General features: G+C 39.0%; 1 protein-coding gene across 2 annotated transcripts; it reads left to right on the forward strand.

Annotated features, from left to right (window-relative positions):
- Positions 1–50: 50 nt before the first annotated feature.
- On the forward strand, positions 51–24,241 carry LOC136447890 (corticotropin-releasing factor receptor 2-like). 2 transcript variants are annotated; one of them, XM_066447012.1, is made up of 14 exons: positions 51–104; positions 7,009–7,147; positions 8,142–8,255; positions 9,682–9,779; positions 10,272–10,378; positions 11,869–11,986; positions 12,511–12,664; positions 16,448–16,508; positions 19,363–19,435; positions 19,851–19,936; positions 20,963–21,058; positions 22,497–22,638; positions 23,728–23,769; positions 24,019–24,241. In XM_066447012.1, exons 1-14 carry the CDS (start codon positions 72–74, stop codon positions 24,217–24,219), a joined length of 1,464 nt encoding a protein of 487 aa, XP_066303109.1. In that variant the 5' UTR covers positions 51–71; the 3' UTR covers positions 24,220–24,241. The 2 variants fall into 2 exon arrangements, with proteins under 2 accessions (XP_066303109.1, XP_066303110.1); XM_066447013.1 differs by lacking the exon at positions 20,963–21,058.
- The last annotated feature ends 35 nt before the right edge of the window (positions 24,242–24,276 follow it).

Raw genomic sequence — 24,276 nt, forward strand, 5'->3', positions numbered from 1 at the left:
CGGCGCTTGCGGGTGCCAGGAGAACCTAGTCGTTGGAGTCGTTGGAGACGTTGGCAGAGGGAGCACCAGCGATGGGGACGAAAACCGCCTTTGGAATTCTACTGGTGAGTAAATCTTGATCCCACTGTTTGTTTATGATAAATGGTAAATAGAAAGTGCTGTACGTATATGTTGATACCAGTTTTTTGGTTGATTTTTGTTTTGTTTTGAGGTCTTGCCGCAGTTGGCAGTTGTAATGTATGAAATTAATATTTCCGCGTATCATGTAATCCTCACAATAGCACAGAGCCACTTACAATGAGAAAAATATATAATTTGCCATGAAAGCTGCTAGCCAGGTATCTGCCGATAAAGGGATGAATATGGCCATGTAACAAAATTGCTGTGATCTTTTTTCTTAAAAAATAGTATATATGAAATAACAGGTATGAACATGAAAAATCCCCCGATTTGAAAACTTCGATTGCTCTGTGCAATGCAGACACAATCTACAAGATATGGAGGCATATCGGCATAATGCTTTTTTCTTGATCGATGGTATTGTTTTCACGTTTATGCTTGATATGCGTGCATACAGCTGGAAGATTGAAAAAAAACATTTTAAAGCTCTCTTTAAGTTTACAGGTTTGAAATGTTTCAGGGTACCGACAAATTTGCAAAATTATTAGTTGACGTTACACAATCTTGCAAAAGTTTAATGTCAGGCCTTGCTAAACTGTTATGTTATTTCTTGCTGAAAGTCCATGTAATATGTTGGCGATACTTTTACTACCATTTACCAGGGCATATTTTTTCAGAGCAATAACAGATCAATTTCGTAGAATTAAGTGCGCCATTTGCTTCTCCATCATAGGTCTTTGATATGTGATAATTGTACTAGTTAACACAACAATACGTTCCGAGACAATGCAGTATCCATGGATAGCTCACCATTCACATTAGAATCAGTGTATTTTGCATATTTCTAACAAAAAAGGCACCTCCAAAACCGTACAACGCTAACTTAAGGACGGGTCCTACACGCTTTCAAAAAGTATACAAGTCTATAGTGACGAAACATCCAGCTAACTAAATTATAATGCGTGACAGCCCTAAACCAAATCATCAACAGCTATTCCTACGACAATGTCCCAAAGGAATCCGGGAGCAATCAATTCAAAGGTAAATGCTTAACCGTTGGTCTATTTTCGTATCTAAAATGAGCTTGTTTCGTGCCTCATTATAGGCTAAAAAGAGAAAATGAACAGGAAAAGATTCAACCCATCCGGTCATTATGCTATCAACAGGAATTAGCTATCAAGACCAATGCAGCAAGAAAATGACTATTACTTCAGCTGTCTTAGATTGCTATTTTGTGTAAAAAAAGGGTAATTTCGATTACGACTGGCCTCTAGCACGGGCGGTCCTAATTAAGCGCACGTTCTCTATCCTCATACATGTTCTATCACAATACCTCTATGTAGGACAACCGAAGCTAATATCCCCCATTCTCCTAGGACGGCGCTCTCCCCGCGCCTTCTCTTCGACCTAAGATTCAACAGAGCACTAAAAAAATGTCATATGTAAAAAGACAATCATTTTAAGATGTGTGTGTTTTGTTGTCTTCTTAGTGATACGTTTCATTTTGCATGATATTGAAGTTATGAAATTAAGGATTACATAATTTTATTTAAGTCGCAGCAAGACGTAATCGCCGAATTTGCCGGGGTCTAACTGATATTGACTGTATGCAACAGAAGTTTCCGATTGTGAACCATTTTCCAATCAACCGAACTGCTCCCACGATAGAAACAAATGGACGGATTATCATAACCCAAATCTGTCCTAACCTTTCATTACGTCTTCATTGAGATCGTTGCTAGTCACTGCCTAGTCATAAATAATCATAAACAATTAATGAAAATAAGTGTAACCAAAACCCCCAAAAAGGCAAGGCATAACAATAAAAAAAATTGACTTCCATTTCTTTCACGTCGGAGATAATAACATCGAACAAATCCAACCTAGGCTTTGTCTTGTTATCCCCCGTTCCACTAGGACGGCTCTCTCGCCGAGAGCTTTCTGCGACCTAAAATCTAGCATAGCGCTCATTGAAAAAAAAAAAAATTAAGATTATTGTGTTTTACTGTCTTCAATCATATTTGCATGGCATTTCAAATGTTACACAAATTCACGTTCGGTTGCAGCGAGAGCGCAGTCAAGTTGAATGGGGGCCTTACAGCACAGAAGCACAGCACGGTTTCACTTCCAAGCAAACAGAAGAATACCAATACATCACTTTAAAGCCAGACGCATTTCAAGCTCAATCGGCGTTTGCTTTTGTAGATAAGAGCGTGAAAGATAAAACGTGACAGTGATACATTTGGCGCACATGCCGTATGTTCTGTGGATTTATGATAATAAGAAGTGTCCCCTGTGGATTTATACTAGTTTTACAATCTTCACACCAGCTTACACGCCGAACGTAACACCTGTCATATAAAGCGAAAATTTTAGTTCGTCATTCTATAGTCTTAAGGCCCATTCTCCAGTAGATTGCGCTCTCGCACCGCTCTCACTGCGACCTACATCGGATTTGTCTAGTCCTTAATGTTATAATTGAAATATCATGTAAAGTGTAAAAGTATGGCTGAGAGGATAAAAAAAGTATGAAGATTCGTAGTGTTTTTATCTCCATGAAAAATGGAGATATTGTTTTTGGCGTGTTTGTGTGTGTGTTTGTGTTTGTGTTTCCGGACTATAGTAGTCAGCATAACTCAAGAACCTCTGGATGGATTACGATAATATTTGGTATGTGGGTGGGTGTTGTAAAGCCAAAATTCAAGGTCGATTTTGGGCCCCCTGGTATGCGACCTTGGTACTGCAGCAGAAGTTCCGTTTGTGTATCTTTTGACCTGGGCGTGCTGTGGTTTTGATTTTGGGTGGCAGATAGCTTTCGATGTAATAAAGAAGTGGTGTAGGTTCGGGCCCCCTAGCAGCTTGCTCTGGAACTGCAGTGGCGTTATTGAGAAAATCTTCTAAGGAGAATAACCGAACGAAGGGACGACGGATTTCCATGATATTTAGTATGCATGTAGCTTAGAGAGAGATGTACACAATGATGAGCAAATTATGCTAATCAACACTTAATTTGCATAACTAATGAGGAAAATCTATATTTGCAGTGTTTTCCATAATAAGACTCAAATACATGTACATATGTAGTTAATGGCAAGTAAATACCACCAGCAGATACCAATTATGCAAATAAATCCCTAATTTGCATAATTAATGCAAACGTGCCAGAATTCATCCAAGTAGAAAATGATAGGACTGACAATATTGCATCATGTCTAAGTTAGATAAAGGTGTTTATGACCAAGCGTATATTATGTACATGTGTAAGTCATTTGCATAAACAGAATAGTTCATGGAGATATGAGGTCGCAGAACTCTTGTTGTTAATGGAATTCGTTGAGCACTCTGTTAAATCATAAGTCACTGAGAGCGCAGTTTTAGTGAAATGAGGGTTTAAGCGGCCGTGTCTGCGTAGTACTTATTCCAACAGGTAACGCATATGAACTAATCCGCCAGTTTGTTGCAAAGATAAATTGTTATGCTATTACTTATCTTCTCGATTTAGGGAAAAAATAGAGTAATTGACTTGGAGATGCCAATAATTACTGTATCGTCGTTATTGGAAGTCCCTTCACAGCTGTACCAACTAATTGTAATGTAACGGATATTTAATAATTTCCGAATCACAAACAGATGAAGTATTTCCATAACGATGATATATCGGGGCCCCCAGCAGCATGCAAAAACCACATCGAGTCTCTTCAGTAAGTTTCGATATTACCAAGCCCGAAATATGTGTATGCTTCATTGGTTAAGACGTATCTAGCGTTAAAGTACCAACCACTGGAACACAAATCCATACCATGTTGCCCTTCAAAGCCATGAACTAGGTCGTTGGTGTTTTCATTAACATGATAAAAGCAACAGCGATAAGTTGACAACCAGAGGATATAGATTCGAACGCGCAGTCGTCCGATATACATTATCTTAATAGGCTGTTCCGTCCCACTTGGAAATATCTTCGCCGTGCTCTACATCTGTATATACCGTTTGACCAGTAGCGAAGTTGCCCTACTGTATCCATTACATTGAAAATGCCATCCATATTTCTAATTTTAAGATTCGTGCAGGGTGTATTTTCCAAGAGCAGTCAGCATAATGTCCTACTACATGGGTATACTCAGGGATTCGAACCTAGAACCACTAGATTCCTGTATCAACTAGAGTAGCTTTAACCGTAAGGCCACGGTACTTTAAAAACGACATACTGTCTTCCACATAGAACAAATCGTAATCCATTCATTTCAATAAAGCGCAAATTTCAAGCTGGAGGATTACTAAATGAGAATGTATCGTGATGAATTTCTCAACGGTGTCACGCTGTAGTTGCTGCACAACAAACGTCCCGTAAAGGACATCTTTTGAGCAGATCGACAGTGTGATGAATGGATTAATCATGGGTGCCAGGACTGCCAGACCAGAGATGAGAAACTAATCCGTGCTAAGCCCATGGATGATGACACGGTAGCCTTGTGGATCGGCTGATGACAGTTACGTAATCCGAGGGGACAGTTACGTGGACAGGTTGATCATGAATGCTACTTTGAAGGAAATACGGACAGTCAGTACGTACCTGCTCATGTCTGATTTTGACTGACAGCGCACTAGTGGCAATGTGTGGCGTAATCGTTTGGGTGTTTGGCACAGAATCAAGAGATACATGTACTAGGCTTAGACACCTGACAGGCCCTGTTATGCCAGTAGGAAAGGCACTTATCACGAATATTCCACTTTAAAGATGCATATATAGAGAGGGATGTTCGCGTGTAGCCTTTTTCGCACTGCTTCTCCTATCGGGTCGGTTATTCGTAGTTTTCACTCTGAGTGGATTGTGCATGTCTTAATTGATAATGTCTCTGACTTCTGGCCTAGGGAGCCTAGTTAGATCTATGTAGCCCTGAACCTTGAAATGCCTCTTGGACCTTGTTTCCTCGTGATCATTGGAAAAAAAAAAGATAAGAAAAAAAAAAAAGAGACTACAGTCTCTTTGCGGAGCAGAGTCGTAGCTCCGTACTAATTTTCCGAAAAAAACAACAACAACACAGGTCTAGACAAATTGAGCTACTCTTTTTCACCTAACTGAAGTTAATGAAATCGATAAAAAGCTCCCTTTCAAAGGTCACAAGAACGGGATCTATATTCGAACTTAGAGCTCTCAGATTCTAATCATAAACTAACTCTAACCACAAGGCACAATATTTTGTCGTGGGGTCGTGTGGCGTAACGGCAGGTTGTTCGACTCAGAACCAAGAGGTCCCGAGTTCGAATCCCCCTGACGCCACCAATGTTGTGCCCTTGGGAAAGGTACTTTACACGAATTCCCTCACTTCGCCCAGGTGTATAAAAATCAAAATGGGTATGTTGTTATCTGTACGTGGCACTATCAATATAAGTTGTAAAAAACTTGAGTGCAGTGCCACGTCGTCCTTGTCTGTCAAAAACCGAAGAAAGAAAAAAAAACACATTCATATATTAATAATACATATATCATATTTCTAAAGAAAAAAAACAACATTTTGTCCTGTTGGGTAGTCACATCATGGACCTTTAGATTCTAACAGCCCCAGACACAATGTCACTACGGCACCATGTGGAGATGAATAGGGGATGATAAAGACAAAACTTGTCTTACATCTTGTTCAAAGAGCAGTGTTAATACTGTTAAGACTTCCTGAATCTAGGAGATAGGTCGCCGACGTTGTGTGAACCATGAGGCATTACATTGGATTAGTGCACGACCTTAAAAGAGACAGCGCGATAATGCACGAATGGATTTTACTTCACACTTGGGTGCGGTCTGTCTGAAGGAGTTGCCCCGGATAAGTCTGACAAAGCGTGGGATATACAAGATGTAATGAACTGTGTATCAGTACTGCAGCTCATTTTAAATCCATAATACATTTACTTGAAGAAATCGAAGAAGTCTATCGTCTACATTGATTTCTAGAGTACTGAGATGATACAAAGAAATGTTGTGAATGTTGCCAATTAAAAAGAAAGAAAAGAGGTTTCACCGCTTTCCTAAAACGTTTGCAAATATCTGTCTGAAAGCTAAAATACAATATCTATATGCATCTTATCACGATATGCTGCCAGATGCGATTTATGCATTCAGACTGTGTAGTGTGAGATCTTACTTTTCATATTTTGCAGACGTCTAGACGTCTAAAGAGGTTATCTTTTGCATGAACAAGCTTACTGTCTCTTTCAATTGAGCAATTCAACCATAAAAGGTTCTCGTATTTGTCTATGCTTCTATGCTTTTACTTCTATGCTTTTAACATTATTTTACCTAAAACGCAGCAACGTTACATTGTCAAATCATTTCCTTCCATTAAGGAGATAGAATCACAAAACTATCGTCCGTTCCTGTGCATCTTTCTTTAGAAAATGACAGTAGCACATCGCAGGAAGAAGAAAGCCTACTAAAGATGGACTCATCTTGTCGCAAATTGAGGTGTATCTACCCAAAGATAGTCCCAATGTATCTTTGCGAGTTGTCTTGGACTCTAGCCAGGAGAGCACTTGGAAAAACATCCTGGTAACTTTAGAACTTTGAGTTTTTGCTTTACTTTTCTTTGTACAAGCGGTTAGCGACCCCACTGCTTTACCATATTGACTTAATTCCGAGGATCCTGTGAGTATATGTATGATGGCTGGCTTTAGCAATTTTGGATGATGACATTAAGCTTGTACCACTGTGAAAGATTTGCCTTCAAGCATTGGCGGCAAGCGTCAAACCTGAACCCAACACAATTACTAAGAAGATTAGGAGTGACCCACTGGGCCTGGCTGAAAACTCGAAGCCTCATTGCACTGCCACTAGCTACTCGAAAAAGTGCAATATCTAAGTCCTTTGAGGATGACTTCTTTACGTTTCATTCCCTCTAGGTTCTCCTGCTATGTCGGATGTCAGAGCAGACGTCAGATCAGATGTCAGCGCAGGAACAGAGAGCCTGGGATCTCCATGTTATGGTACAGACTCTGGAGTGTCAGCTGAGGTATGCTGGGAAGAACGAGCCAAACAGCAGTAAGTTCAGCACGAAAGTTTCTTTGTATTTGCATAGGATGTAACGTCTACTATACTTAGTAAATACATTATTCCGCCATTGTACATAAATCCGCCACTTTGAAGAAGAGTGGGTTTGAGAGATCTCTTGTGCAGCAATCCCCAGGAATGCACAGTTTAGACACACAGGAGTTCATTATACTGGGGTACGTTGGGTTGGATGTCTGTTTGGGTGTATCTTTTAAGATGGCGGAATTTTCTACCCTGGTGGAATTCTGTTAGTAGAGGTTTTTAATAGCACATGCGCAGAGCTAAACCTTTCTAACTAACATAGGAAGTAGGGGAAACACATTTACGACCTCCCTGCTATACTCATCTTTAGAATTTAGAGATGATCATGCAATCAAAAAGGCCACGTGACTTTACAAACACGTGACGTCAGGAATATGTCTAAAGTGTCAGGAAGTCTATACCGCCTGCCGGCTTTTTTGTATGACAGTCGGGTTTTCCCAGATGTAGATGACCTCCTTGTAAGTTCAGTTGATTCAACATAACAGTATATTGATTTCAAATCCTAGTATCATAGGAAACATTTGTCAGTTCTCCGCTTAGTTAAAGTTACAAGACGGCAGTCCATTCATTGATATACACAACTTCCCTAGCTCATTGATATGCACAACGTTCCTATTGATATGCACAACGTTTCTAAGTAATTGATAGACACAACGCTTCTAACTCATTGATAAACACAACGTTCCTAGCTCATTGATATACGCAACGTTCCTAGCTCATTGATATACACAACGTTCCTAGCTCATTGATATACACAACGCCCCTAGCTCATTGATATACACAACATTCCAAGGTCATTGATGTGCACAATGTATCCAGCTCATCTATATGCACAATGTGTAATTAATACGCATAATGTGAACTTTTTGTTGATCTTACGCTTTATCTTACTTCTGAAACTTAAGAAAAGTATAAACACAAAGTTTGTAAATTCATCTGACAGATTCGTGCAATGCGACATTTGACAACATCACGTGCTGGCCGCCCAGCCAACCAGGAGTGCTGGTGCACATGCCGTGTCCAGCCGAGCTGAGAGGGCACCGGTATGACGTCACTGGTGGGTACAGTTAGTTTGTTATCGTTGTTATTGTTCACCTATCAGTGGCTAGTGGGAAGTACTTTAGCAGGTTTCCCTGCTGTCTTAGTAGATTATACAAAACGAAACGAAAGAATAGAATAATTTAAGTTCACCAATTTACCGTTCGAACCAAACTTGTGACATTCACTGCACCCTATCCCCCAATAGAGACTTCATTAAGTTCACTTTAGTCAGGTTGATCTTAATTGTAAAAAAAAAAAATCACATCTGTCCTCCCATGGCTTCTCTTCCCCTTTGTAGCTTCGCATAGTACTAGTTTGGATGCTATAGCATAAGGAAAACTTTGAATGGAGTTCAAGAAGGACAATTCTCATGCCTCCAACAAGAGAGAGGCGTTCCTCCCACCGCGGCATAACTCAATGGGCCACGAAACCCCCTAAGTCGGCATTAAAAAAACGTGCAGAAAAATCACGTACCCCCCATCCAAAATTAACGCCAACGCTTCAAGAAGTATGGGAAGGTGTTTAGTTCCAGCAGCGCCGAAACAAATTCACCGTTCGATCTGATAAATTAATCTATCAGTTTGCCTATGCGGAAACAGCTCCCTAAAAACAAATAGATCGTGTCGGGAAATGTTCCAAGGACACTGATCAGTGACTATCCTGGAATACCAAAGTGCCAATTGCAGGCCGATACAATTTGTATCGTCGACACGTTTACAGATGTTTGTAACGATAGAACTTAGAGTGGCACTGACATTAAATACTTGACATTGACATAGTTTAGGTTCGAGCATTTTGGTTTGTATGCCCACGTGCACAATGCTTCATCTACTTTGACCTTAACTTTATTTGGATCCACAATTAGCTGGACATTTCTGTTAGCTATTCTTCCCGTGGTCCTTTTTATTAAATACATGAATACAAAATCACATAACATTGCCATAACAGACAAGGTAACGACATTACAATCATACTTAGATACATGGTAAATATCAACAAAATACAGATTCTGAAGTAGCAGCAGACAAGTTATTCGTTTACGCAGCTTAAGGTCTGTGCGCACCGAATTCTGACAAATTTATGCCCAAACATACATTTACTAAAGCTCCATATTGTTCCAAGAACAACATATTGGAAGATTCTAAATAGTTGATGCATAGACTATTATCTTCATAAAGGGCTTTGCATGGAAATTACAATGACGTCATATAGAAGAGAAAGTTTAATGACTTCAGACGCCACCGAAGTTGTGTTGTCCTCTTTACACGACTTTCCTTAGTCCACCCGGTTGTAACTATGAATCATTCTCTGTACTGTTAGTAAAAGTTATAAAAACTTGAGTGCAGTGCCACGTCGTCCCTGTCCGTCCAAAAGCAAATTGAGAAGATAAAGAATATCAGCATCCAAGATTACTTTACGTTCTTTGTTTCTGCTACCTACAGACAACGTCACAAAGCTTTGCCGAAGTAATGGCACATGGGCCAGGATAGCAGACTATGGAAACTGCCATGAGATTATATTTACGAAAAATGAGACTGAGGTAGGTGACTACTTATTAAAGCTCCATTTTTGTCGGTTATTACTTGAATTGTCCATATGACAAAATCAGATGCTAATTTATATAATATCTACGTTGATAAAGGTTAGACATCATCATCATCAAGGTTAGACATCAAGGTCATAAGATGCGCCAAATGGCAGTTACTCAAGCAACTGGAAAACAGTTTGAAACAGACGTTTCACACAGCATCCGCTGTCTTACCTTTATAATTAGTCACTGTCGAAAGACAGCAGATGCTGTCTAAATCGTCTGACTGATTCAAAAGTATACTTCGCGTATATACTATCTACATATTTTATTTCATATCTGTACATCTATATATTCAATTCTAAAATTCAATTCTATGTATTCAACGTTATCTTTATGAATCGTAAAAATACATCAAATTGTATCTCATTGTTAATGTAAAATATTACATTTCTGCCAATAAATGAATTAATAATGGTAAACCTATCATTATTTTCTTCACAGAACCCAAGAAGGTGGCATCTTAAGGCTGCAGTGTTGCTGAACGACATCGGACATAGCATATCTTTGGTCTGCCTGTCCCTCGCCTTGATGCTGTTTCTCTACCTCAAGTAAGTTTGTCAATTATACATGGTGATCTCGACATGGTGGCATTATTTAAAGGGTTTTATACGCACGGATAATATTGTATTTCATGTACTATAGGCATTACCGGTGTTTTCAACGAAAGGAATTCTGCACCATTGTCAGATAAGCAGAGTCATACTGTCTGATAGGGATTCCTTAAGTTTAAAACTCATTTCGCGACACTTGCGACGCAAAATACTATATACCAAGTGAAGAAGACGAAAAGGAGTACGTAAAACAACTATTTTAGGATTCGTTACCATCTTAACATGATCCAAAATAAGGACAGGACCCAGCTGCAAGGATATTTGATTCCACGGCTTTGAAAAATACACCCACGGTACCTTAAGTGTGAATAAACTAATGACACGTCCTCTAAGTGCTTCTCTATTTACTTAGCTCAGTGTTTCCTTGACAGTCACTTTAAACTATTACTCAACGGATGTCGTATGACGTTCAACCATCCCAGTCGCAGATTTATCATAATAGAACATCAAAGTAGGATTCTAATCATGCTGCGAAACTTTTCCTTGAGGGATTATGATATGCAATCTGGAAAAAGAGCATCTTTCATCTTCGAAATGAGCCAAATTTTTCATCCTCGGGGGCCATATCAACAAGCAATTTGCAAGATGCCAAATGCATACATATCATATAAAGGTAATTGAAAACACGTCAACGCTAAGAGCATTAAACATAGAAACGCTTGGAAGTCTGGAGCCTTGGGTGCATTATGAAACAGTCTGCCTCATTATAGGTAATTGAAAACACGTCTGACTTAGTGCTGTGCATGTTTTTATGCCAAGGGCAAGGCAAATTTTAGAACTTCGCCTTGGGTGCCATTAGGTGATATATACTTAAAAACATTTCTGAATCAGTGTTGTTGCTAATGCCAAATGACAGTTATTCAAGCAACTGGATAGAACAGTCAGATTTTCGTCAGTGACTGAAAAGAAGAACTTGAGAACCATATTTTATACCAAAACTCCGAATTGATATGTTAATGAGATAAAGACATGCAATTTAGAATGGTTCAATGTAATGCTGGGGGTGTCCCTGTTGTGTAGTGATCTGCGCTTCTGTTACTACCCACATCTGGTTCAAATTACTTGGACCAGAATGCCCGGGTTCAAGCCCCGGGCAGGACATCTCTGAACAAGAGGGGCATTGGATCATACCAAAGACTTCATAAAAATGTTACGTACTTCTGAAACAGTATGGAAGTTAAACACACTCCACTGCCAGAGGACTAGCCCCTCTGCCACAGTGTGGCCCAGGGCTATGAAACGGAGATCGGCCCCGCCCTATACACCTTATGGTGTGGGAGGATTTAAACCTTAACTTTTAACAATGTAAGACTAAGTTCTGTTGTTTGAGAATAGGAGCTAATGATGTTCGCAACGGTAGTGGGAGAGCATTACCCAAAGTGCCTGAAAGTTGCTTATTTACCACGGTAACATTTGGAATCCTACAGGAGCATTCGGTGTACGAGAAACAACATCCACCTCAACCTGATCCTCACCTTCATACTGAAGAACACTACTTGGTTCATCATGAAGAGCGTGGTGACGGAAAGACACACCTCAAATGACGTAAGTTTGTTTGTCTGTTTGTTTGTTTGTTTGTTTTTACAAAAAATAGATATAACATCACTCACTAGTTATAAACGTCAATGGTACTAAATATACCAACAAGAAAGAGAGGAGAGAGAAAGGAACTTCAAGATAGTCAGACAGAGAGACAGAGAATGAGAGAGCATTTTTTGACATTCAATAAGCCCGCTCACGATTTAAAGTCCACATGTGCAGAGTGATGCATTTTGGTCTACGTCAAAGTTCAAAATCTCTTCAATTGTAAACAATTCCCACTTTTGGATAATTCAGGTGCATTGTTTTTGGTGACTATCATCATAATTGAAAAGCCTAATTCGTCTACTTAGAATTGTGAACAATAAGATCTCAACTACGTGAAACCAGTTTTTGTAGAAGAAGGAATGCACGACTTTTATGATCTGACTTTATGCATATTGTAGACGCGTGACATACCAATGAGTAGTGTGTGACGTCCTCCGTCTAAACATGCATCTTGTCGGTTTTGTTTTCGTTGTTTTCCTTAGTGGGTGTGCCGAACAGTGGTGACACTCTTCAACTACTTCAAAGTCACCAATTTCTTCTGGATGTTTGTGGAGGGCCTCTACCTGTACATCATGATCGCGCATGCGTACGGCACGGAAAAAGTCAAGTTCTGGATCTACATCCTGATTGGCTGGTGTAAGTAACATCTTCAAACTGGATGGATAGGCATAAGTATACCAAATTATTATATTCTTATTCCTGTTTGCTCCTTGAAGCCTTGCCGATGTATAGTTCGCGATGGTATCCTATGCCAGATGAAACTTTCTGTAGACATATGATTGCCCAGGCACTGGAGTTTAAGCACTTGGGACATGAATATGTGCTACTCTGTGCAAGTTCGTCTGCAATCATATAACTCATAAAGAAAATGTCAACAGAAATAAGACAGACCAATCACATTCTATACATCTAATCAAATCCATCTTCTGTTGGGGGATCTGCTCTTACAAGGTAATTGAAATAAGAGTAAAGGCAATTTTCAATATAGACGTTAAATTGAATTTAAGAAAGTTCGCAATAAGTCTACAATATGACTCAACAATAAGAATGTCGACAGTCAAAATGTTCAGTGTACATTGGTTCAATCGCATCAATCAGACATTGGAGGTTTTGTGCGTCGTACGCTGTCTTCACTTGAGCGGTAATTGGAACAAAAGTACAGACAAACTTTAACATTGCTTTACTTTGTTGGCCAAGTTCAATTCACAAGTCTACAATATAACTCAATAAGATAAATTTCGGCACCCGAAAAAGGAAATCTCAATACTTCAAGTTCAATCCAATAAGTGTATTGTAATAAACCGAGTTCAATTCATAAGTCTGCTATATAACTCAATAATATGAATTTCGTCACCCGAAAAAGAAAATCTCAATACTTCAAGTTCAATCCAATAAGTGCATTGTAATGAACTATCCCCACTTAGAAAGTAATATAAGGAAAAATGCAATATCTTAGCTTTAACTCTAACTTTAACTTTGCGGAGTAGACATGAGAAATAAACGATAAAGTTCTTTATATCGCAATTGTTTCAATAGTTCTTCAACTTGCCTCTCCGTAATACTGACTAGTTTAATTTACTCTCTACTGCTAGGTAATGTACAAAGAACAGGAATATCAGTAACGCCCTCAAGAAAGTATTCAAGAATATACTGTATAGACAGATCCTGACTGTCTACCACAATTTTAAATGATAGCATGGCAATTAAAGTAGTTCACCAAATGAGGGATTCTGTCACATATCTTTATTGCTATGGTTTTCTTTTGCATTTCTTCATTTTGACGGATGTACGGCGCTATGGGATCGGTCTATTGGTAATCTCTACAACTTGAAAAATGGCGTTGTATTTCCAAGGCCCCGCTCCATTGCAGAGGATCGAACTGTCAGAATTGGATCGGTTATCTACGTAATTGACGTAAAGCTGAAATCAATTGACAAAAGGAATGACGCCTACGATGAGTGGATAACGAGCCAGTAGGAATCACAAGTTCCCGTTAATTGGAATCGGGCTGTCCGTTCATCTCAAATTGACGTAATAGGATACGTCAGAGGCGAAAAGTACAGGAAGATATCTACCTCGATTAGGCCTTAATAGACTCATGTGAAGGGTATGAGCATGTTGAGCACGTGTTGAGGACGTATTGAGCACGTACCTAGAACGTGATCAACATATGTAAAGCCCCTGTCACACTTGTGCGTATATACAAGTCCGCATGAGTTGCATATTAACATGTTTTACGTTTAGGTTAAGTTTGCAGCCGAATAAGTGATTTCTTAGGTTCGATCACATGGCTGCACAACGGTGGGTCAAAGTAGTTAACAACTTCTCCCCCGCAAACCGTACTTGAACCAAAGAAATGTTAATGCGCAACTCACACGCACTTGAATATACGCACAAGTGTGACAGGGCCCTAAAGCGCCTGTCACACTTGTGCGAATATACAAACCCGCATGAGTTGTGTATTAACATGTTTTGGTTAAGGTTAAGTTTGCAGCCGAATAAGTGATTTCTTAGGTTCAATCACCAGGCTGCATAACGGTGGGTCAAAGTAGAAAACAACACTTTTCCCGCAAACCTTACTTAAACTAAAAAGTGTTAATGCGCAACTCATGCGCACTTGAATATACGCTTAAGTGTCACAGGGCCCTAAGACACCAAGCGATCAGCATGGCTGATGAACTGTTTTGATAAATCAATAATCAGTGGCAATGGTCTAGTGATAGCATTCGCCCTGCACACTGTAGGTCGTAAGTTCGATTCCTGGCCATGGCCAAATTATACCAAACAACTTGATCAACATGTGTGGAACACCGAGCGATCAGCACGGCTGATTAACTTGTTTTAAATTACTCAATTAATAGGCGGCAACCGGTGCAATGGCTTAGACGGTAGAGAGTTTGCCTTGCATACGTTAGGTGGTGGGTTCGATTCATACCAAAGAACTTGATCAACATGTATGAGACACCAAGCGATCAGACCGGCTGATGAACTGTTTTTCTAAATCGATTTATAATCGGTGGCAATGGTCTAGTCGGTAAAGTGTTCGCCTTGCACACGGTAGGTCATGAGTTCGATTCCTGGCCGAGCCATACCAAAGACTTTAAAAATGATTCATCCTGCTTTCTGTGCATTTGGAAAAGAGTATGGCAGTCCGATACACACCACTACTAGTGGACTAGCCCCCTGCTGTAGTGATTGCACAAATTTGTGTGGCCCAAGGGCATTTGGGACGGAAATGGGTGCCGCCCTATGCGCCATCCGGTGGGAATGTAGATGCATTGTGTGATTGTAATACAGCTAAGGGAATAGACTGGACAAAACGTAATCGGAATGCTCCACGCATATGGCATTATTTCTCATACCATAAGGTCAGAAAATATTCCGTATAGTTTACATATATAGTTGTGGCCGAAATGGAATCGCATACAACGCACAGGATTCAGATATAGATGCAACACTACGCAAGCCTCCATCAGATACCGTGATGATGTGTTCTTCTACTATCGAACAACAATTCCTCGACATGCCTCAGTACAACTCTACATCTCAGATATAGCATAAGTTACCGTGTCGGTCAAGGGCGTCTAGCTGTTGTCGACAGGTAACTTTGCCAATTAGTCCTTTGTTCTTACCGCAAAATAACGCATAGTCCAATGCCTACAAAATAGACATCTAACCCAACGCTTGGTGAATCATATATATCTTTGCACAGTTGTCTACTTATGATTACTCGTCTGTTTTAATAGCTCGTTTTGAATACTGTTGCGAAACTTGTTTGATTGCAATCAGCCTTTGAGCATAAATATTGATATTGTCATTATAGATATAATAGTATCATAAGTCAATTTTATTTTTCATGATATCTGTCTCTTGGCAGTGCAACTGGCAATCGTTATTAATATTAAATGCCCCTCAGGCATGTTATATAGCTAAGCGCTCAGATAAGTAGAATATCGTGGTCCAATTTATGTCTAGTGATTTGAGAGATTTTAATCTTCCGGTTATTTCTTGAAAATGTCCCTGTAAAATGTACTGCTGGGCTACTAAGTTATGATGATGGAAACTTTGGAGTAATTTTGGGGTAAATCTAGTCTGCCGAATCTTGGAAATGTAATAAAGAGTCTTCACTGATCCACACCACCCTCGTTTTGGCGCGACCTCACGCGCATTCACGCCATACTGTACTCTCGCGAGAGCTCGTTTCAAAATGGCGATCGTAGTTGGGAAGTGATCGAATTGGCCAGATAAGAGAGGTTTCCAGTTACGTAATGGTTTTGTCAGCAGTAGAAATAAATCTTACAAGCTAGACCTGTCATCGGTGCTATAATAATCATTGACGTAAGCATAATAATTGACATAAGATGATATCTAATGTATTTCGTCGATTTGATTTGTAACATGTTCTAACTTTAATTGCAGGTATCCCGATCGTCATCGTGCTGATATGGGCTATTGTCAAGCTGTTTCTGCAAAACGACCAGTAAGAAATTACCTCATTATCATATCGCTATTTTGATAAACGATAATACACCAAATCTACCACTGAACTAAAATGGATTTAAAGTGTTTTACGCATGAATTGATCAGCAAGGTCACTTTAAATGCACGTGGATATTTTTCATCAGCTATTTTTGTTTAACTAATCTCCAGTTCGATTGCACAGTGACCCTTACATAGGGGTCCCCAGAAAGTGTGAAATGGAACGAAATTTTGAACTTTCCGGGACCGTTACATAGTTATTGCTGTGTAGTGAATATCTTGATTTGGGGGAGAATGCTTGTTACAGCGTATCTTTCCAGTTGATCTGTGTTCTCAAAAAGAATAATTTTTTAGGCAAGATCTAACTGTAGGTTTAGAGCACCAGTCTTTTTTCTCAGAACAGAAACCAACGCCCCGCTTCTTTGTCGTCCCTTTATGTAAATGCGAATAGAGACGGAGGACGTCATAAGCTTTTTTTCAACAAATGCCATATCTCCTGAAAGCAGATAAGGATCATGGGGTGTGTATAATCCAGAAAAGAAATATTGCAGATTAAAGTGCTGAAACCGACATACTCGATGTCAGAAAGGTAAAAACAAAATGTATTTAAAAAAAGGTATGAATGAAGAAGAAAAACTATCGTAGCCTGCTAGAGATGACATGGCTTCAAAAGGCCCATTGATGTACGGAATTAATTATAGGACCATTATGAAAAACCTGATTTTTTCGTACGCACTAGTAGAATGCCCTCTACAAATTGCATCAGCTTCCATGTATGTACTTTGTACCTCTTCTCACATTAGAACGATGTAATTAATATAGATTATGATACAAATTCGTATAATACGGCGGACTCTGTCGTTAATTTTAATTTCATTCTGCAAGATTCAATCTGACACATTAATTTAGCAGCGAGATATTATCACTACACTTTGTTCCTCTTTGCAATTTGAGCCAAAAATTCCGTTTAGGTGTTTTACCTAATTTCCAGATACGATCTAATACTGTTGCAGCTAATGTGTTTGTAAATCGTTACAGTTGGACAATATGTAACGTGCTTTTTACCGCCTCAGTTAATTAAGTTTGCTGTGTAACGCAGACATAAAGTGGTTCGATCGTAAAAACAGCCCTGAAATTGAGTTAATGTATTCCATTCTGATATTTTTTAGTTGGGATTGAATAAGGCATTAACCAAAATACGAAGGCGTTGGATACGTGTTATAATTTCATTAAGCAAATAACTGCTATTGCAGTTACTATCTTAGGCCACAGAGGTACTCTCCAAGAAATTGCTCCTGCTGATTTTGACGCGTTTTTGTCCGGCTTTCTATTTTACCTTATTTCTTTTTATATCGCCAAGCCAATGCCTAAAATCACGCCAAAAAACCAGCCGAAGCCACCCCATACTTGAAGAGCACACAGGGCAACTACATGTATACGGTATATAGAGTCAAGTCCATGTCACCGACAGGGTTTTCAGATAATATTGCTAATGAGTTCAAACAATTTTAGATAAAAGACTATTACAGTCAAATAGTTCTAAATTGTTCAAACGATTAAGAATTGAAGTTTGAACATGTTTGAACTTATCTATATATTTTGGAAAGATTTTGAAAGTAACTGCAGAAATATCTCTTTATTTAGAACAATTTTCAAACATCTATGTGAGTGTTTCACTGTTCGAACATGTTGGAATGGTAGATTTGGGTTATTGCCCCATAAAAGTAGGTGCTAATCGCACTCTATTGTCTGCCACTGTATATTTTTAGATTTCACGTCTGGACTTTTGTCTTGAGGTGTCTATGCATGGCACATAGGCCTAATCCCCTATACTTTGAAGGGATGTGTGAATTGCCCTGTTCCCATCCAACTGACCCAGTTACACAATGTTGTTATAATGTTGGAACATGTAGGAACAAATCATCAACCCATATTGCAACAGTTTCGAAAATAATACAAATAACATGTGCAATGTTAGAAATTTGTCTAACATGTTGGAACACAGCAGAAACTATTTAGAAAATCAATTAAAGGTTGGAAACTGTTCTAAACAGTCACTTATCTCCCTTAGAATGTTACAAAGGTTTTGCAAATGTTTAGAACAAAAGGCTACAGACACCCACTCGAAAATGTGGAATTGACTCTATTTTCTGCCATACAACGCTTTATTTGAAGAACTTTTTACTAGCAAAGTAAATGTATGGTTTATTGATTGTAGTCGACAGTTGAACAGCTACTTAGGTTTTATCTTATGAATTATTAATAAAAGATGAGAACGCCAAAAGGCAGACAAGGCCATCAACTAAGTATGAGTGAGTGTTGCTCACTTTATATGACATGTAACTATATATGGCGCGTAGCTTGTTAATCTCCGAATCTCAGTCCTGGGTAAATGACGGCTTCTGTAACGTGTTTCATATCTTATGAGATGAAAAAAAGAGACTTATGTCACAACTTGAATCAATGCAAGAACTATATAAACCTTTCATAAGTTACACTAACGTTATATACCCCAAAACATGTATTTTGATGTTATGTGATGTGAGCCTATTTGCGCATTGATATATTTTGCAATGGGAACAAGAGAGAAATATTACATTGAATATAGGGAAGGTAGTAAGTAGTATGAGTATTTTACCTGACAAAAAAAAAAAAAAACCCAGCGTGTCTTGATATAGCCCACACCGGTATTAAATAAACTATTATTGCAACAGCGTCAGTCAAAATTTATTGTCACATGTATGATTTCCCTATATTTCTACAATTTACCTGCAATATGCCGTCGGACATGAATTTGTAAGAAACCTTTATTGATAATATTGTCGTTATTTGAGTATTTGTTGATTTGTTTCCAGATGCTGGATTGCTGAAGGAGGGAGTAACTACTACGACTTCATATTCCACGGCCCCACGTTTGTCATACTTCTGGTGAGGAAAATTAACTTGATATATTTCAGATATTACTTGTATATCCGTGTTCCATTCTTAGCCAGTGGTTGAGTGAAGTGTTCGCAACCCCCGTGGCGCAATTCCACGAATGATTGAATCCCCGTAACAAAGCTTAACTATGATGGTGTGTTGCTAATAATTAAATGATTAAATTACTAAGTGGAATGACACTTATATACCCCCTACGTCCCTTAAGGTTATTACCCTTACTTAATTGTGAGGAAGACTATGTGTTCGATCCTGTCTGTGGATAGTGACATTGGGTGACGCAAATGCCTTTTTAAGTGACTCATATTATATTCACCATTGCATTTTCAAAGGTAGTACTGATGTCTTTAGAATTTGTAGTTAAGACCGATTCGAACTCATGTAATCTGATACCCTGTCTTTACAGGCGAATTGTTTTATCCTTGGGAAGATCGTGGTCATCCTGGTTCAAAAACTAAAAGCGCACCCTGCCGGAGATACCGGACACTACAGGTGGGAAGTTGTGTAATTCTCTTCAGTCCTACATGTATCTGCTTGCAGCTGTGCTCGTAGATTATAGATAAGAACTTCCAATCAGCTAGTCCTTCGGGAGTTAAACTTTATTGTGTTATTAATGACTTGCATCTGTTTTCAGAACTCTAGGGACCGCACATCGCAATCAAGCATTTTTCCCGAAAGGCACTTACAAAAACATGTACCCAGCCCTTGGCTTCACTTTTCAATCAAAGGAACAGCTGGCGTTGAAAGCTATCATAATGCCCCCTGCCTTCTCTCCAGCAGTTTTATAGGTCCCTTCATGTTTCATTGCCGAACATTGAAAACAAATTTGAACGAAGGAAATGAACGTATGGTAAAAGGGTCCTTGCAGAAACTGAAATTCGAAAACGTATGGCGGTTAGATGGTTGGTTAAAGCAAACGACCGGATGTGGTATAAACGTATGAGTAGTTGAAGGTTGCTACAAACCCTATAATATGTCGTGACATACAAATTTCAATGTTCAAAGAAGTCAATTCAAAGAAAGATTATTCATGACTTTAACGAAAGGTCACATTTCCAAAGTGCAGAGACCATTTTCTTGGTCCCAACGAAGAGTTCATTAAAATATCATTTTCATGTTTTTGAACGTTAACGATCTCTCAACGGTAAAACCTCCGTGAAATCCCACGGCGATGGGATTAGCACTAATACCTGTCTACCTGTATGCAAATAAGCCATATGGCATGTCTAATAGCGCCGGTCTAACTTTACCTAGATGCCATGTTCAGCGCGTGGGTGTCTCACATGTATAGTATTTCAGATCAACATGGCTGTGAATAGAATTTTGATATAGTAGAATGCAAAAAGGAAAAAAAAAGCAATACAATGTGCATCATTATTTTTTTCGGATCTGACATCCGGATTATCATTCCAGGCATTTGATGATGCAATTGGAGTGTTACATGGTGGGATTTTTCCGCGATATTTTTTTCTTGACAAACATACCAGTTGTTGAAAACCTTCATTTTTTGCTTCGCAGAAGTGATAAAGAACCAGAGAATCGCCGAGTTTCGGCGCTGTTTGGCGCATTTGAAATATTACGAGGTCATTCACTAGCAGATAGAGACCTTGTAAGGTTTGTGGCCCTTTCTTATACCGAAATCAATTGTCGGTAACGTTCCGTCGTATGGCTTTAAAAGGCTAATATATGCGCGTTGACTGGTTAGTCGTTGATAAAAATTACTTGTAGCTATTTCTAAAAGGAGTCAGGTAATTCTACATTGGCCGCTGGTAGGCATGCATTAAACAATTATATTTTTGAAACTATTTTTTCTGTAATTCAGTAGCGAGAATTTGAAAACACCGCTATCCAAGCAATGTTTTCTTCCTTCTAATATTAGGTAGATAGAAAAAGAAAATAATTTTTACTTCGAGTAACATTCCACTAGGAAGTATGTAAAATCGGGTCTTAAAAAAGCTCCTATTATCAGTTCCGTGCATCTATGAGCCTTTTGAAGCCATGTCATCTCTAACAGCCTGTGATGGTTTTTCGTCTGCATTAATTCCATTTTTCTCAGGACGTCTTATCATTTGACTCGAGTCTGTTGGTTTCAGCGTCGACTTTTATCGTCAACTTTTTTTTGTGGTCGTAATTACCTCACGGTCCTTTTATGCCTCTAGGAAATCCCTTTTGGCTTACAAAGTGCACCATCTACATTTTTACCGTGACGTAGTGACTTTTTGTGATTTTTTGTTTTGTTTTTGACGTCACTGCGTCGTCTTGTGCCGTAACGCGTGTGCGTACCAAACTCTAAATAGGATATAACTTGTTCAGATTTTACACAATGTTGTATCTATTACACGTATGACAACTCTAAATCTTGTAACAGTAGACACGTAAATTTATGTCGTTGATATTGTATCAGTGGACATGGCTATCTAACAGCAAATTTCTAATAATGCATTTGTTTTTCTTGCATCTGCAAAACTCTTGGTAATTCTTTTATGTTTATTTTCAGTGGCATTGTTGACTTCAAACACATGATCAAATGCAGTTTGTGAATACAACCAGCATTTATCGATTGCCAAATAGAAGGTTATATCTTTGTTGCATGCACCGAACTTACGATCGAGCCTTTCTCGGGCAGAATAACCCGCGACCCTCAACACGTGATTTTATTTAGATTATGATATTCGGTCAACACACAATACCTTTGGCAGCTATTGGAAGGTTCATATTATGTTTATAGGTTATTGCTTGACAAGACAGCTTATGATAACCTCCAGGCTGAATGTTAATTCTTTAGAAATATTTCTAATCATAAAAAAGACAAGTTCTTGATGACTAGCCTCCGTTGAATGCCCAATCGGAAGTTTTTTTTTCAAATACGTTAATTTTTTAAAGATATCTGATGATTGTTCCGTCCGAACAAAAACAAAACATCAGAACAAAAGAATAGAATATGTTATACAGACAGTATATGGTATTACATCAGACCCCCTCTATACAGTTAAAGAAAATAATGCTCAGTGAGTTCTGTTAGTTTATGACAATGTCAACTTACCGTTTCCAGCCTGAAGGCGTTCAAAGCTGCCGTGGTGCTGTTGCCACTGCTGGGGATCATCTACATCCTCTTCTTCATCCACCCGGAGGACACTGACGGTACCTCCTATCTCGTTTTCATCTACTTCAACACCTTCCTCCAGTCCTTCCAGGTTAGACAACATCTTACTCCTAAGAATTCAAACACTTAGCTTGAAAGCTGTCTTGATGACAACTGTTTCTCTTCCGTATACAACCTGCAATCTTTCAAAGCCAAAGTTCATCTTCCACACATGCTGGTAGATTTTAATTGTGAAGAGGGATCACTAAATAGACCCATTCCCAATTACGGTGGCCATTTTGAATTTAACTGGATCACCACGGGTCATGAATCAAAACGAGCCTGCATTGCAACATAGATATGACATCTTTGGTAATAACCTTTGAGGTAACATACTGCAACAAATTCCGGGACTATTTGCAGTTCCCAACACAAAGAAATAGACTTGTTAGCCCATTGATTCGACTGCATGACGCCAGATTTTGTAAAGGAATGATTCCACCGCCTTTATACTGTATAGAAACGATGAACGCTGCAAACTATTTGTTCCATTTGAATCATTGCTCACTGAGTTGTGATCTGCAAATAGTTACAAGTTTGATTTCGAACTCGTTTACACCAAATACCTCTCAAGTTTACTCACATATTCCTGAGTCGTATAACAATTCTCATTCGTTTACAGCCGAAAATAAGACATTTTCTCGATAGTTACAAGGTAGCTTCTGTAGATTCTAAATGTTAAAAAACGCGACTCATATCCACCCCCTCCCAAAATGCCGGCGCCTCCCAGAAGGCCTGCCAATAAGGCTATTTAATAATGGTGATGACTAATTGCTTTTTTGGGACCCAAATTGAGTCAAGAATTATGATAATTAATTGCAGATTGTAGAGAGCTTAATCAACATGCGCCAGTACATATCAGATTTGTGATTAGATATGTGTTATCGTACGCAGTGGAATAATTATTGTGATTAGATAATCGTTCGATCTTCGTTCTCCTATTAATCCATGATGCACGCATAATGATAAATAGATCATAATTCTCCTTGCGTCTCCCAACATACAATGAAATCCGTGAAAATGCTCATTGGTCATTGTCATACTGTAGTACAACTCTATTGTCTAAGTAGCTATATGTTTTCATAGTGATACAACAGAGAAGCCAAAATGACTGTTTCTAATGACTTCTTCTCAATTCCAGGGCTTCTTCGTTTCTGTGATCTACTGTTTCACCAACTCTGAGGTAGGTTTTACTTACAGATAAACAATTTTAAGGAATTTATTATGTTCCTTACGTTAGAGGGCACTGACTTGCAATCTTTGAACATTGTGTGCTTTAGAATTTATGAATTATCGAACAAATGATGTAGAATCAGTTGATGCAATTTTTGATATATTGTATCTGTAAGTGTAGCGGTAATCACAGTGGAGACCCAATGACTGTGCGCACTTTTTATATCAACACATCTGTACATTCCTATATCAACTGTAGGTTCAAAACGCGATCAAGCGACAGTTCGAGAAATGGCAGGACAGTCACCAGTTTGGCGTGCCCCGTTCCGCATCCAGGAACCTTGCCCTGACAGTGATCACCCACACAGGCCAGTCGTCATCAGTCGCACCGGACAGGCACGACTACAGTAAGGTCGACATAGAGGAGAGTACTAGGATGTCCTTAAATGACGGGAAGTGAGAAAGAAGAGAATGAAAATAAGAGTTTATATGTATACGACTAGGATCGCCAATTTCC

The sequence above is a fragment of the Branchiostoma lanceolatum genome, chromosome 13 (genome assembly GCF_035083965.1).
Source record: "Branchiostoma lanceolatum isolate klBraLanc5 chromosome 13, klBraLanc5.hap2, whole genome shotgun sequence".
Taxonomy (NCBI): Eukaryota; Metazoa; Chordata; class Leptocardii; order Amphioxiformes; family Branchiostomatidae; genus Branchiostoma; species Branchiostoma lanceolatum.

What these genes read in the sequence shown, in the direction of transcription:
- LOC136447890 (XM_066447012.1), top strand. Translation starts at nt 72, where the DNA reads ATGGGGACGAAAACCGCCTTTGGAATTCTACTG. An exon ending in TTACGAAAAATGAGACTGAG is followed by an intron (nt 9,780 to 10,271) that starts GTAGGTGACTAC and finishes TTTTCTTCACAG; the next exon opens with AACCCAAGAAGGTGGCATCT. An exon ending in CCACGTTTGTCATACTTCTG is followed by an intron (nt 19,436 to 19,850) that starts GTGAGGAAAATT and finishes CTGTCTTTACAG; the next exon opens with GCGAATTGTTTTATCCTTGG.